This window comes from Charadrius vociferus, unplaced genomic scaffold (genome assembly GCF_000708025.1).
Source record: "Charadrius vociferus isolate BGI_N301 unplaced genomic scaffold, ASM70802v2 scaffold32, whole genome shotgun sequence".
Lineage (NCBI taxonomy): Eukaryota > Metazoa > Chordata > Aves > Charadriiformes > Charadriidae > Charadrius > Charadrius vociferus.
In genome coordinates, this window is record NW_009647856.1 from 11,473,187 (window position 1) to 11,486,807 (window position 13,621).

Sequence of the window (13,621 nt, forward strand, 5' to 3'; positions counted from 1 at the left end):
AAAGACACGAAGTGATGCCGCAGCAACCCCTTTAGATGTACTTGCAACCAGAGTCCGCTCGAGGCCGTGGCGCGCAGCTCATATTTAGCATTAGCTTGTTGGTAGGACACATTACTCCAAGTTGCGAGCACATTTCGTTCATTTTAAACCCTATAAACATTTAAAACTCTTCACCGTTGAGCCTGGCGAATGCCCGGGAGCACACCAGGTGCTGTGAGGCGGCCGGCCAGGCTCTGTGTGGGCAGCTTTGGTCCCTCACGCTCCCACCCCATTTTTTTTCCAGCTTCCAGAGGGAATGACGACGTTTGGGCACAGCCCTCTTTGAAGATGTACCCCCTTTGGTCGGTAATTTCTTGACCTGTTCATCGATTTCAACCGCCTTTCGAAGGGGATGTTGTCCCTCCGACGGGGCGGTCGGGTCAGCTCCAGGCTGGGGCTGCCGCAGGCCGGAGCCGGAGCCGCCGCCATCACAACTACAACTCCCAGAGAGCCCCGCGGCGCCGCCGCGCGCTGCACAGCAGCATGATGCCGCGCGCCCCGCCCTCTCCGCCTTCTATTGGGTCACAGCACCTCCGGTGCCCGCCTCCTCTCTTCTGATTGGCTGCGCCGGGCCAGCAGGGGTGGCTGCCCTGTGTTTGAGGAGTGTGTGTGTGGGGGGGTGTATGCAAGATGGCGGCGGGCGAGGCGGCGGGGCGCTACCGGAGCACCATGAGCAAGAGCAAGGACCCCTCGGGGCTGCTCATCTCTGTGATCAGGTAGGGGCGGCGCGGCCCCGCTCCGCAGCCTCCCGTCCCGTCCGCAGGGCCGTCCCTGGGCGCTGTGGGGGGCCCCTGGGGGTGACCCAGGGGCGTGTGGGGGCCTTCCCGGGCCGGGCCTGCAGAGCCTCGGGTGCTTCCAGGGCCCTGACAGCGGTGGGGGGGCCTCAGTGCTGGAGCAGGCCTTCTCCTGAGGGATGTCCCACCGTCTTGCCGCTCTGCCTGGCGAACCCCGTTCTGTTCCCCTGAGTGTGCTGTATCCTGGGGTCAAAGGAGGAAGCCCTGCAGTTAGCGTTAGCTTGGTGCCATACAGGGAGGGTCAAGGCACCATCTTATTGCTCTAGTGTCTCTAATTGACCCCCGTCCACAAACACACAGCAGTAATGAGTAAAATATGGCTGGTTGGAAAAGCTGTAGGACTAGGAAGTCCTGTGTGCAAACTGCGTCCTGTTCTAGGATGTGATAGGGGGAAAGTGCTGCTTGAGAGTTGAATGGTCTTGTGGGGGATGAAAAGAAAGCAGTTGCATCTTGTCATGTTTAGACTATTGATTTTTGTCTGCCCTTATTCCTGCACGCTCCTCTTCTTTGCTAGAGGATGATTCTTGGAGCCAATCAAGGACCTGAATTCATTTCACTGCTTTCCCTCTGTGCTTTCTTCAACTCTAAATCTCTTCTATGCTGCCTGTAACAAGTGGGTTGGCAGCTGAGTTCACCATACTGAAGCTTTTAAATACTGGCCTTATGCACACCCACTAAAATGGGTGTGGGCTGCAAGCTACAAAGTTATGACATTGTGAGTTACAATGAACTTTCAAACTTTGCCTCCTACTTCAATGTCTTTGCCAGAAACTATAGTAATTCTGTTACTTTGGAGAAGTTATTGTAGCAATAGTTCTGTATCTAGGACATGTTATGAGCTGATTTTTAAGTCCTCTATGAATGATAATGTTTAGGACAAAATTCCATTCTTTTTCATTACCCTGAAAACCTATCTTTCAGATCTTGCAAATCTTAAGATAGGTGGTGACTGAGAAAAGTGGCTGGTTCACAGAACTGCTTCACCTTTCTGGGGTTGTGACTGCTGTCTCTGAATTCTATGGTAAAAGGTAACAAAGAATCACACTGAACAATGAATGAAAGGTGAAGCTTAACACAGACTGTGATGCCTGACTGTTCAATTTCAAGTCTATGTGGTTCATTAGTTTTATACAAAAAAAACCTGTTATAAACCCAGACTTCCTTATGTTGGAGTTACGTGTATATATGTATGCAGCTGGAGAAAAGTATACATTGGTATGACCTCGTATAAGCAGGAGTTATGACAGTGGTAGTAGTGTACTTTGGTAACTTTTTGTTTTGTATATAACATAAGTTGAAAGGGAAAGGAATGGGAAGCTAATGCCCAAACACGTGACTATTAAAATGGGTGGTGTTCCTGCAAATTTCATATCCCGGCCTACACACATGGGTGCAATTGTTCATGAGGTTGCATGGACTGTTTGCATAACAAGTACATGAGTAGTTGGGAAAACCTGAAAAAAATCAGGCTTCTCACCTGCATATTGAGTTTTTACTGGGCCCTTATGCCTTATATTTGGAACAAGGATAAACAGTGTGGATTTAAAGTGTGTTGTGCTTAGTGTTTCTTTATCAGCTTCAAGTTTGAGTAAGTTGGAGAGGCAAACGTGGTAGGTGGTAGCTAAATAACCTTAATTTACAGAAAATACAGTAATTTGTAGACATTGGAAGAATAAACAATACACATGCATTGATTGCTGCAGCATTTCCTGTAGTAATCTTCCCTTTTTTTGTCTTTTTCATGTTTCTTGTAATTTCCAAGAGTATTTTAAGGGCCTCCTTTTGTATTTCTATTTTAATAAATCTGGACTTGTTATTTCATTTGTAGTATAAAATGAGAGGGAGCTCATGTTACTGTGTTCTCCAAATAAGAAATCATGTTTGTCTAATAATCTTTGGCTTACAGGCACTGATACCCTGGTTAGTTTAGGTCCAGTGTTTAGACGCAACATTGAGGTTATCAACTTCATGAAATTAAAATTATTCAGTAGAACAGCCTGATGATGAAGCCTCCAGAATTTAATTAGAACTTGGTTTGGATGTAGAGTCTTTGCAGAACTTGAAGTGTCGTGTTGAGCCAGACCATGAAAACCTGAAAGTAGAACTGATTGCACAGGAAGGAAAAAGTGTTGTGTTAATAATACCCGCGTTTCTTAGGGTTAGCCAAGTAAAAAAAGCCAATGGCATGGAAAGGAATTTAAATCACTTTCTTCTGTATGTTGTTTTTGAATTGTAGCTCAGATGAGGATGAACTTGCTAAGGAGCAGGTGAATTTTTTTTTGCTGTTTTGTATTCTCATAAAATAACATTGCAAGCAAATTTAGACCTGGGTGGGGTAAATGTATCTTTCTTATAACTTTACTCAGCTTCAGAAAAACATTACAAATCTTGACAGAAGGCTATTGGCTTGAAATGTAGCAAAGTTTTCTTTTCTTGATAGCTTTATTTCCAAAACATTTATGTATAGAGTCTTCTGCCAATCTTTGTGGTTTTACACTTGCATTTCCCTGTTTATTTAGAAGACTGTTTATTTCTCTCTTGTTGCTGTGTGAAAGGCCCATAAAAGAAGACAGTGTATGAAAAGCAGCAAAACTTTTGACTACATTCATCCGCTGTAAACAAACAAAACCAGAGGAGCTTCTTCAAGTACGATGATATTTTACTTGGTTATAGCAGAGATAGTTATTTCTTTCAAAAAGAAACATTATTTAGATCCGCAAAATCTATTTAGTGTGATTTTCTAGAAAACGCTTTGAAATGTGAAGCTGTAAGGCCTTTTTATAAATATAAATGATTTTATTAATGAAGGGATAATTTTTTATATTTATTCAAGCTCAGTAGCTCTCTGGTGCAAGAGACTGAATAACTTAATTTCCTCTGACACTCGATTTAGGGATTCTTGTACTTATTTCACTGGACTTCCCATGAGAAGAAATATTTGGGGCCAGATCCTTGACAAAGATTAACCTATTATAGCAGTACTGAAATTCAGGGGGAAATGGTATTTTATGGCAACTGTGGCTCTGGTCTAAAATCAGGGTGCTGCTGCTTCAGGAAAGTTAATTGCATAAACGTCAGTGTAGCAGTGTAGGTTTCATCTATGTTGTTCATCACAGTTTTGGTATAGTTTGGAAATTTTGGGTCATCCCTCTGAATGCAGAAAACCCTGAGATGAAGGAAGACCAAACGGGAAAGTCCATCCCACTTTTGATCTTTTTCTGTCCTTGTGCAGTGTCAGTTTTTCCTGTTGTGTCGGGGAACACATTTGTTCTTTGGGAGTTATTTCCTGTAGGAGAATTCCTGTACTGATTGAATTCACCTTGGTTTTCCGGTTGTTGCCAAAAATAGAGAATAAAGGCAGCCTTGAGTAAGGACTAATTTGGAAGAATTTGTTTCCCGAGCGGAAGGAGATGTGCTGCTCAGTAGAGTACAAAACTGAAAATAAAATCCTGGTGTTTGAGCTGAACCAGGATCTGCTGGGTGATGATAGCCCTGCTAAGGTCGTCTGGCTCAGAGGGGTGATTTCTGGCTCCCAAGCCATGTGGTGCAGACGTCCCGTGTCCGTGCTGCCCCTTAGCCCCGACTTGAGCAGACTGGCTGTGTCCAGATAGCAAACCACCCAGCTTGGGTGTCCGTGTGGGACCCTGGTGGTACCTCTTTGGTTCCAACACCTCTACATATCTATGAACAGCAGTTCACATTGTTTACCAATGTCAAACGTGTCTTACAGCCCGCAGGTAGGATGTTTTACAGTGTTACTCTGCAGTCGTGTTTCCTGTCCAGCGTTACTGGAGTAAGACAGCACTGGCCCTCCTGAGATATGAAAAACTGTATTTGGTGGTTGGAGCGGTACCCGGTGCCTTGTCTGTCCTGCCTGTAGGAACGCTGGCGGGAGTGAACGATGATGTGCAGCACTGCCCCAGGAGAGGACTGATCTGTTTGAAAAGGGCCAAGAGCTACAAGGGAGCTGTGTTACAAGGTAGTGTAGTCATACGACATTCAGTTACACTGAATTCTTAGGCACATTTTCCCCTCTTGTTTCTCCTAAAGGAGAAACAGAGGTTTTGCTCATAACAATAAATCTTTTAGAAGTAAAGAGTGTTTGGGAAGCTTAATGAATGTTTGCAAAGTCTGCTATTAAAATCCACACCTTTGTTGCGGCTCAGGGGAGCCCTTCTTCTTCTCCTTGTGCCTTTAGGGGATATGACAGTATCTTCAATTTGCCCTTGTCCTCACATTGCTGAGAAGAAATGACCATTATTTGCTACAAGAAGACAGAGCTCCTGGGATTTTGACTTCTGGAGTAGGATACTGGATATCAGGGCTTTACAGCTTCAGTCCCTGTGCTTCTGCTGGATGGTCAAAAGCACAGTGCTTGCACTCATGCCTCAGTGCATCCACTTTAAAAACGTGCTAATTCCTTCACATATGAAAAACATCCTTCAAGTTCCTTAACTAAAAGGTACTTTGTAAGGTCAAAATGTTGTCGCTGGAGACCAGGAGCTTTTATTGTAGAAGTCTAATGCTGATCACATGGGCTTTGGCAATGTCTTTTTAAAAAATAGTGCAGAGAATGGATAAAATTCAGCTCATCTGCTGGAGGACAACTTGGGGAATATTTTTTTTTTTTATCTTTTGGAGGACAAACACATATATGTATATTGATTTTTCTTAACCTTTTGTTTTGTTGGTAGCTGGTTGAAGCAGCTTTTGTACTCTGAAACAAGCAACCTGGCATTTAGCAAATGCTATTTTTTTTGAGAGAGATCTTGTCAGATTTTTAATTGGTGAATTTGTCTGCCTTTTATTTGTTGTTAGGCGTTTTTCTTTCCAATTAAAGGTTGCTATTTTTTAAAACTGGCCTTTAATAGCTGCTTTAATTGGGAGAAAACAAACTTTAGCAGTGACTCCGTAAGACCTTATTGAAATCTTTGTGCTAAGCTTTCACACAGGCAAACACATACGACAGATGTCAAGGAGAACTAAAAGTGAGGCAAGATATAGTATGATATACTTTCATGTTTGCAGAAGTTGAAATTACAGGCAAAAAACCTTGAACATATTTTATTTTTCACAAGTGGAATTCTCTTTAATGCTTTTTGGCCATTATTTTCATTACGTTTACGGTGAACTTTGTTAAATGGATTCTTACTAATGACCTGGCATTTGGTCTTCTCTTTCTGTCTAAAGCAATAGAACTGATATCCCAGTTTGTGATGTAGAGTGAGAAAGACAGATGTGTAGCTGTTGCCCTCGCTGTTACATTTGGGAAATAGCTGCTACAAGAAATAAAGCCGAGTTATTCTGATCTGTATGTGCTGTAATGGTCTCTTAAAACCACTTTTATTGCTAATGGTGTTTTCCACTGTTACGAAGGTAGCGGTTCTTCTACAAGATGAGTATCTCAGAAATTCGTTGAGAATAAATTGTATATGGCACAGTATGGTTTTAAACTATAAATTTTCCTGAAATGATCTTGAGGCACTTGTATAAAATGTATGTGTATTTGGCAAGTGTTGGGTTGTAGCTTGATACAGATACTTGGTTATAATTAACAGCATCAATAGGTAAGGGTGCATATGCGAAAGGACAATATGAGTGACTATGCCTCATTAAAAGCTCAAGGTACTTTATTTTTCAGCTCTTGTTTTGGCTTTAGACAATTCACTGTGCAGAGCTGGAGTTTAGCTTACCCTTAGAAAACTAGGAAGGGGAAATAGTCCTTTTTGTTAATAAATGATTACAAGTTCTGTGGTTTCAACTCTTTTGAAGACGTTGCCTCCAACAGCTTTTCCTTCCAGTGCAGTATCGAAACCTTCAGGTTAATAATGAATTTTCCAAAGTCTCTTGCGGATTCATGCAGGGCTACTGTTCTGATGTGGTGTGATTTCAAGGATGGGTTCGTAGCGCAAGGTGGCCAATGGCTCCTTCGATACTCATCATTTAATCATCCAGGTGGCAGGTCTGAGTAGCATTGTTCAGCCTTTGCTCGTGAGGATTTGAAAATACGGATCACTAGGACTTTGGGTTTCTCCTGGGAATGTGGTAATACATGTAATAGCTGTGTTGGCTTTTTGGATCTAAAGTTAATTACAGAAAAAGGTAGAGAGTTGGTACCTGTGATCTCCTGTACACAGAGATAATCCTGGGCTGGTTCTCACACAGTGGAGGTGTGTCTGAGTCGCTCTGCTTGCACTTGGCAGTGTAACTGGCATCTCATGGGTCTGTCTGCTGTTTGTGTCCCTTTTCCAAGGTGGAAAATGGTGTGCAGCTGGTGTCGTTAGGATTTTGCCTGTCTGCAGGGTTGTTTTTTCATCTTAATGTAATGCTGTTGGAGACATCTGTAGGAGTGTGACTTCGTCTGTTGAAGTCATCATCTTAAATGACTGCAGTCCGGTCTTTGTTTCAGAAATCAGCTGATCACTAGCTATACCTGTATTTGTATTGGTGTGGTAAAATTTGATTAAGGGTTGGTTAATTTAGCAAAATAGAGAATTCCGTGATGGTATTTATTGAGATGGCTGTGGGCTGCTCAGACTTTTCCCTGCAGCTATCCTGTGGGCAAGTCCTCAATGATATTAAGATCGTCAACTTCTGTTGAAAATGCTCTAACAAACAGTGTAAGCGGCATGAAAGATTAATGGAATGCAAGTAGAGGAGGAAAATTTTTTATAATGCTGTGGTTACTTCGTATGTTTAACAGCATTTTGAAGAGGCTCGGTTCTGCCATTTCTTGTAGTTGTGAGTTGTTTCTTTGTTTGCACAATGGAGGTCTCGTTGTTTGAAGACTGGGTACCTTGTATTCCCCTTGGTGAGGATGGAGTGTGCTGGCCTCAGGATTCACTTTTTTTTTTTTTTATTTTAAGGGGAAGATCTTTTATAGTTTTACAGTCAGTTTACAGTGATGCCCCCTTTCTCATGCCTATTAGCTTGTACGGTGCAATTTTTAACTACCTTCTTTCCAGCACCTCATTGTCTCCATGAAGGGAGTAGTTTGTCTACTATACATTTTGGTTCTTTTCCTCAGATGCAAAATTTCATAGGAACAATCAACTAACCTGTGAAAGTAATGAGAAAAAACATTCAATATGTTGCTACTGAGTTAAATTTTTAAATACCTTTTGGATTTTTTTTTCGTTCTTCTGGCTGGCTTTGTCTCATAAGGAACCAACTTTTACAATGGTTTCAGTGAGACACTGAAGAGGTTTCAAAACACGTATTATCAGATTACATCCTTTGAGGTTAAATAGTGCTGGAAGCTGTAGATCACCCCATTTGGGACTTGTCTTTAAGACAACAGTTTTCAATTATAAAATTCAAATAAGTCCGTTTAGTTTAATGAACCTCTGGAAATTTATAGAGCAGTGTGCTGCCATACAGTTGTTCTCGTCCCAGGGGCCTTTAAAAAACTTTTTCGTTGTACCCTGTTGAAATACAGCCACTTGTAAGGTCTCGCAGGCTGGCACAAAAACCGTGGCACAGCAGTCGGAAGGAAGAATTACAGAATAGTTAAGTTGGAAAGGACCTTAAAGATCATTTCATTCCAACCCCCCTGCCATGGGCAGGGACACCTCCCACCAGCCCAGGTTGTTCCAAGCCTCGTCCAACCTGACCTTGAACACCTCCAGGGATGGGGCAGCCACAACTTCTCTGGGCATGCTGGGCCAGTGCCTCACCACCCTCACAAGAAAGAATTTCTTCCCTAATATCCATTCTAAGTCTCCCTCTTTCAGTTGAAAATTGTTCCCCCTCATCCTATCACTATTCTTCCTGATCAAGAGTCACTACCCAGCTCTCCTGGAGCTCCTTTAGGGACTGGAAGGGGCTCTAAGGTCTCCCTGGAGCCTTCTCTTCTCCAGGCTGACCCCCCACAACTCTCCCAGCCTGTCCTCCCAGCAGAGGGGCTCCAGCCCTTGCAGCATCTTTGTGGCCTCCTCTGGCTCCACTCCACCAGGTCCATGTCTCCCCTCTGCTGAGGGCCCCGAGCTGGATGCAGTACTGTGAGTGGGGTCTCTCCAGAGCAAAGGGGCACAATCCCCTCCCTTGCCCTCCTGCCCACGCTGCTGAGGACGCTGCTCAGGGTGCGGGTGGCTTTCTGTGCTGCCAGCGCACATTGCTGGCTCATGCTGAGCTTCTCATCATCTAGCATGCCCAAGTCCTTCTCCTCAGGGCTGCTCTCCATCCATTCTCCGCCCCACCTGTATTTATGCTTGGGATCGCCCTGACCCAGCTGCAGGACCTTGCACTTGGCCTTGTTGAACTTCATGAGGTTTGCACAGGCCCACCTCTCCAGCCTGTCCAGGTCCCTCTAGATAGCATCCCTTTCCTCCAGCTGGTTCCTTATCCACTGAGTGGTCCATCTGTCAAATCGATGTCTCTGCTATTTGGGGACCAGGATGTCATGTGGGACAGTGTCAGATGCTTTACACAAGTACTAGCAGATGATGTCAGTTGCTCTTCCCGTATCCACCAATACTGTAATGCCGTTGTAGAAGGCCACCAACTTTGTCAGGCACGATTCGCCCTTAGTGAAGCCGTGTTGGCTGTCACCGATCTCCTCCTTATTTTCCATGTGCCTTAGCATGGTTTCCAGGAGATTCTGCTCCATGATCTTCCCAGGCACAGAAGTAAGACTGGCTGGGGCCTGTAGTTCCCCAGATCTTCCTTTTCTTCCCTTTTTAAAAATGGGGGTTATGTTTCCCCTTTTCCAGTCAGTGGGAACTTCACTGAACCGCCATGATTTTCCAGATATGAGGGATATTGGCTTGGCAACTTCATCTGCTGGTTTCCTCAGGACCCACAGATGTATTTCATCAGGTCCCATGGACTTGTGCACCTTCAGATTCCTTAGATGGTCTCAAACCCGGTCTTCTCCTATAGTGGGTAGTTCCTCATTCTCCCAGTCCCCGCCTTTGTCTTCTGTGACTTGGGTGGTTTGGCTAGAGCACTTGCTGGCGGAGACCAAGGCAAAAAGATTGAGTACCTCAGCCTTCTCAATATCCAAGGTGACCAGGTCTGCTGTTTTCTTCCGGAGAGTGTCCATGCTTTCCCTAGTATTCCTTTTATCACCAAAATATCTGTAGAAGCTTTTCTTCTTGCTATTGATGTCCCTGGGCAGATTTAACTCTATCAGGGCTCTAGCTTTGCTAACCTGATTCCTGGCTGCTCAGACAATTTCTCTGTATTCCTCCCAGGCTTCCTCTCCTTGCTTCCACCCTCTGTAGGCTTCCTTTTTCTGTTTGAGATTGTCCAGGAGCTGCTTGTTCGTCCACACAGTCCTCCTGGTGTTTGCCCGACTTCTTGTTTGTTGTGATGCATCGCTCCTGAGCTTGGAGGAGGTGATCATTGAATATTAACCAGCTTTCTTGGTCCCCCTCTTGCCTCCAGGGCTTTATCCCATAGTACTCTACCATGCCGATCCGTGAAGAGGCCAACGTCTGCTCTCTTGAACTCCAGGGTAGTGAGCTTACTGTGCACTCTCCTCGCCATCCTAAGGATCTTGAACTCCACCATCTCATGGTCACTGCAGCCAGGGGTGCCCCTGAATTTCACATTCCACACCACCCCCAACTTTGTTGGTGAGAACAAGGTCCAGCATAGCATCTCTCCTCATTGGCTCATCTATAACTTTCTTCTCCAAGTAATCATTGACGCGTTCCAGGAACCTCCTGGATTGCTTATGCCCTGTTGTGTTGTCCCTTCAACAGATATCGGGGTGGTGAAAGTCCCCTATAAGGACCAGGGCTTGTGAATGTGAGGCTAATCCTCTCTGTCTATAGAGGTCCTCATCCACTCGGCCTTCCTAGTTGGGTGGCCTGTAGCAGACCCCCAGTGTAACATCATCTGTCCCTGCCCTCCCTTTAATCCTGACCCATGAGCTCTCCGTCGGCTCCACATCCATCCCCAGGTGGAACTCCATGCGCTCCAGCCGGTCTGTGACATAGAGGATGACACCCATCCTCATCTCCCCTGCCTGTCCTTCCTGAAGAGCCTGTATCCATCCATTCCATCGCTCCAGTCTTGGGAGCTATCCCACCACGTCTCCGTGATGCCAGTAAGAAAACCTGCAACTACTCTAGACAGGCTCTCTTCCCACACAGGTCTTTTTTGCACCCGTAAAAATAAGCCTTAAGGGAAAAAACCCCAACCAACCAAACCCTGATTTTCAGAAAGGACCAAATTTTATTATTTCCTCACTTACACATTTTATTCTGACTAACTCAGAGGCTTAAATACTAGTAAGGTGTCTCCAGTAAACATTTTCAAAAGACATGTTTGATCTTAGGTGTTGCTTGACATTTTCACCACAAGGCCCAGCCCTTGAAATTATTGTGATCAGAACATTGTGTAATGTCCTTTCCCTCTACTGCTTTTTGGGGAGGAAAAGGTACCAACAAATTAGTGCATTTTATCATAGAGTATTTCTTCTTGCAGAACACGTATATGCATCTTCCGTGCATCTGTGATCCTCCCAACAACTTGCACTTCAAACCTGCTCCTGCAATTCCTGTGATAATTTGCAGCTTCAAGGGTCTGAGTAACTTTCTGGACAACTGAGGTGCGGACAGATGTTCTCTCTCGTCTGGATTATTGTGTTCCCTTTCCCCTGCAGCCTGCCCTCTTCTCTTTTATTCACCTGTTGTTGTTTCTTGTCTCTTAGATTTCCCGGCACACAGAGCTTGGGCTCTCGCTCGGTGTGTCTGAGCGGGGTCTCGGCCGTGTGGTTGGCCTCGGGGTGTTAGTGCACTGTAAATGGCCAGTAATGATCACAACGGTTTAAACCGAAACGAGAAAGTGAATACTGTAATCGGTGTGTGGCTGCCGTCAAGCGAGAGGCGCCTTATGAAAAGTAACTAAATCTAATGGGTTTCTTCCACTCTGCTTTTTTTCTTTGTAATACTGGAGTCTCCCTGGCACAGTGCAGCTCTCTCCTGTGGAGAGGAGACCAGTCTTTCTAGACACCCACAGTGTTCTGCTTAAATGACTATTTATTTCTTCTAGCAACTGCTTTATTCATTTAACTCCACAAATCCTTCGTTGGTCAAAAACTGTCCGTGTTGGCTAAGACCATGCATTGATGTCTTCTTCTGTACCTGACAGAGGTTTGCTGTATTCTGGTTTGTGTTTTAGGTCCTTGGTGTGGTGTAAAATGGAGAATAAATAAATAAATAAGCACTCCTTCTCTAATTTTCCTTCCTGAAGGGTAATTTTGATAATCTTAGTATCTTAATCTGCACTATTAATTTTATTGTCCGGAGTGCTGCAAGTATATATGATATGTCATGAAATATATTCAGGATAGTTTTTATAACATTTGGTATGTAATACCTAGCCAGCACCCTTTATCTGCAGACTTCAAAGTCGGACAGTAAGAATTATTGTTTAACTGTTATCCAAACCGTAAAACATTGAAAAACCTCACCCAGTTTCTTCAGAAGGGATGCATTGTAGTGAATCCCTTAAACTCTGGCTTTTGCCCAAGGCTGCAATGCGTACTTAAGAAGCTTCTTCAGTTGAAGAGATTTCTGGTGTTGTTTTTAGCTGGAGAAAAAGGCTACAACATAAGTGAGTCCCGTAAGTTGGCCACGCTTCTAAACGTAGCCGTGCCTTTCACCGAGACTAGCGTTAAATCAAGCTGTGTTGTGTGCAGTTGATACCACAAGCTGTCTGTATTATCGTAGCTTCAAAGGTGTCTTAAAACGAGGAACCGGGAGGCTTAACGAGGCGTATGACACCGTGCAGAGCAACGTAGAAACAGGTGGTAGGAAGTTTGCTGTGGATTGCTGTTAACATTGGAGCTTTGTTTGATCCCCCCAGTGATTCAGCACTCCGTTCAATTACACCTCACTAAAATGTTCGTTTTCCTGATCAGATGAGAAATATTTAAATTTGATCGGCTTGCTTTTTTTTTTTTTTTTTTTTTTTTGTTGGGCGACCCCACTGTCTTTAATGAGTGTTTTCATTTGAATAAGCCATGCTGAGTGAAGGCAAGTGAATTGCATGCTTAAAGAAACCTGATCCAGAAGTAACGGAAGATTATTCTTGGATTTCCAAGCTGCACCTGTGCATCATGTAATACTCTTTTTCTGCCATTAACCACAAATATTTGCATATGTCTGCTCTGATAATTTTGGAGCAGAAAAAGAGGGGCTGTGCAGGGACACACTGATGCTGAGCACTTACAGCTATGGTCAAGAGCGACAGGGACTGAATAGCCCTCTCCGGCAAAATAAGCCCATACCTCCTTGAAAGAGTTGTCCAGCGTGTGGCAGGTGATACCTTGGCATTAATTTTCTAAACCGCATATTTGCATTTCTGCTCTTTCACTTTTGTTTAATAAAAAAATCCACAGAAGCATAATGCCCACACACTGTTCCTACAGTGTTCTTCCTGTGAAACAAATTCTCCAGTTAAGAAATTGATAATTAAGACTCCGTTTACTATCCGTAGCCTAGCAGTAATCATACTTAACAGGGCTGGCCTTCGGGTAGGTAAAATAGGCAGGCAGTTTTCCACCCAGCTTAGCTGGAGGCATCAGAAAAAGCGAATTTGCAGAAATGAAGCATTTATTATTCATTAACGTTAACAGTTTTCTCTGAAAATTGACACTTAATCTAATTTTCTTGGTGTTTTATTGGACAGGTAGGAAGCTATCAGTGGGCTGGCAAAAGGATTACTCATCTGCCCTGGAAAACAGACTAAAGCCCTTGATAATACAGGCTGTGTGGGGAAATATAAGACTTGTGAGTGTAAACAGAAATTCTTGTTGAATCTCAATTCTGATTCCT

At 44.0% G+C, this 13,621-nt stretch overlaps 1 protein-coding gene across 1 annotated transcript in view; it reads left to right on the forward strand.

Annotated features, from left to right (window-relative positions):
- The first annotated feature begins 669 nt into the window (after window positions 1-669).
- EXOC4 (exocyst complex component 4) overlaps window positions 670-13,621 on the forward strand; it is a 442,826-nt gene continuing 429,874 nt past the window's right edge. Inside the window, exon 1 of the mRNA XM_009882971.1 lies at window positions 670-755. Within this exon, the coding sequence (XP_009881273.1) occupies window positions 670-755 (86 nt within the window). The remainder of the gene's footprint in view (window positions 756-13,621) is intronic.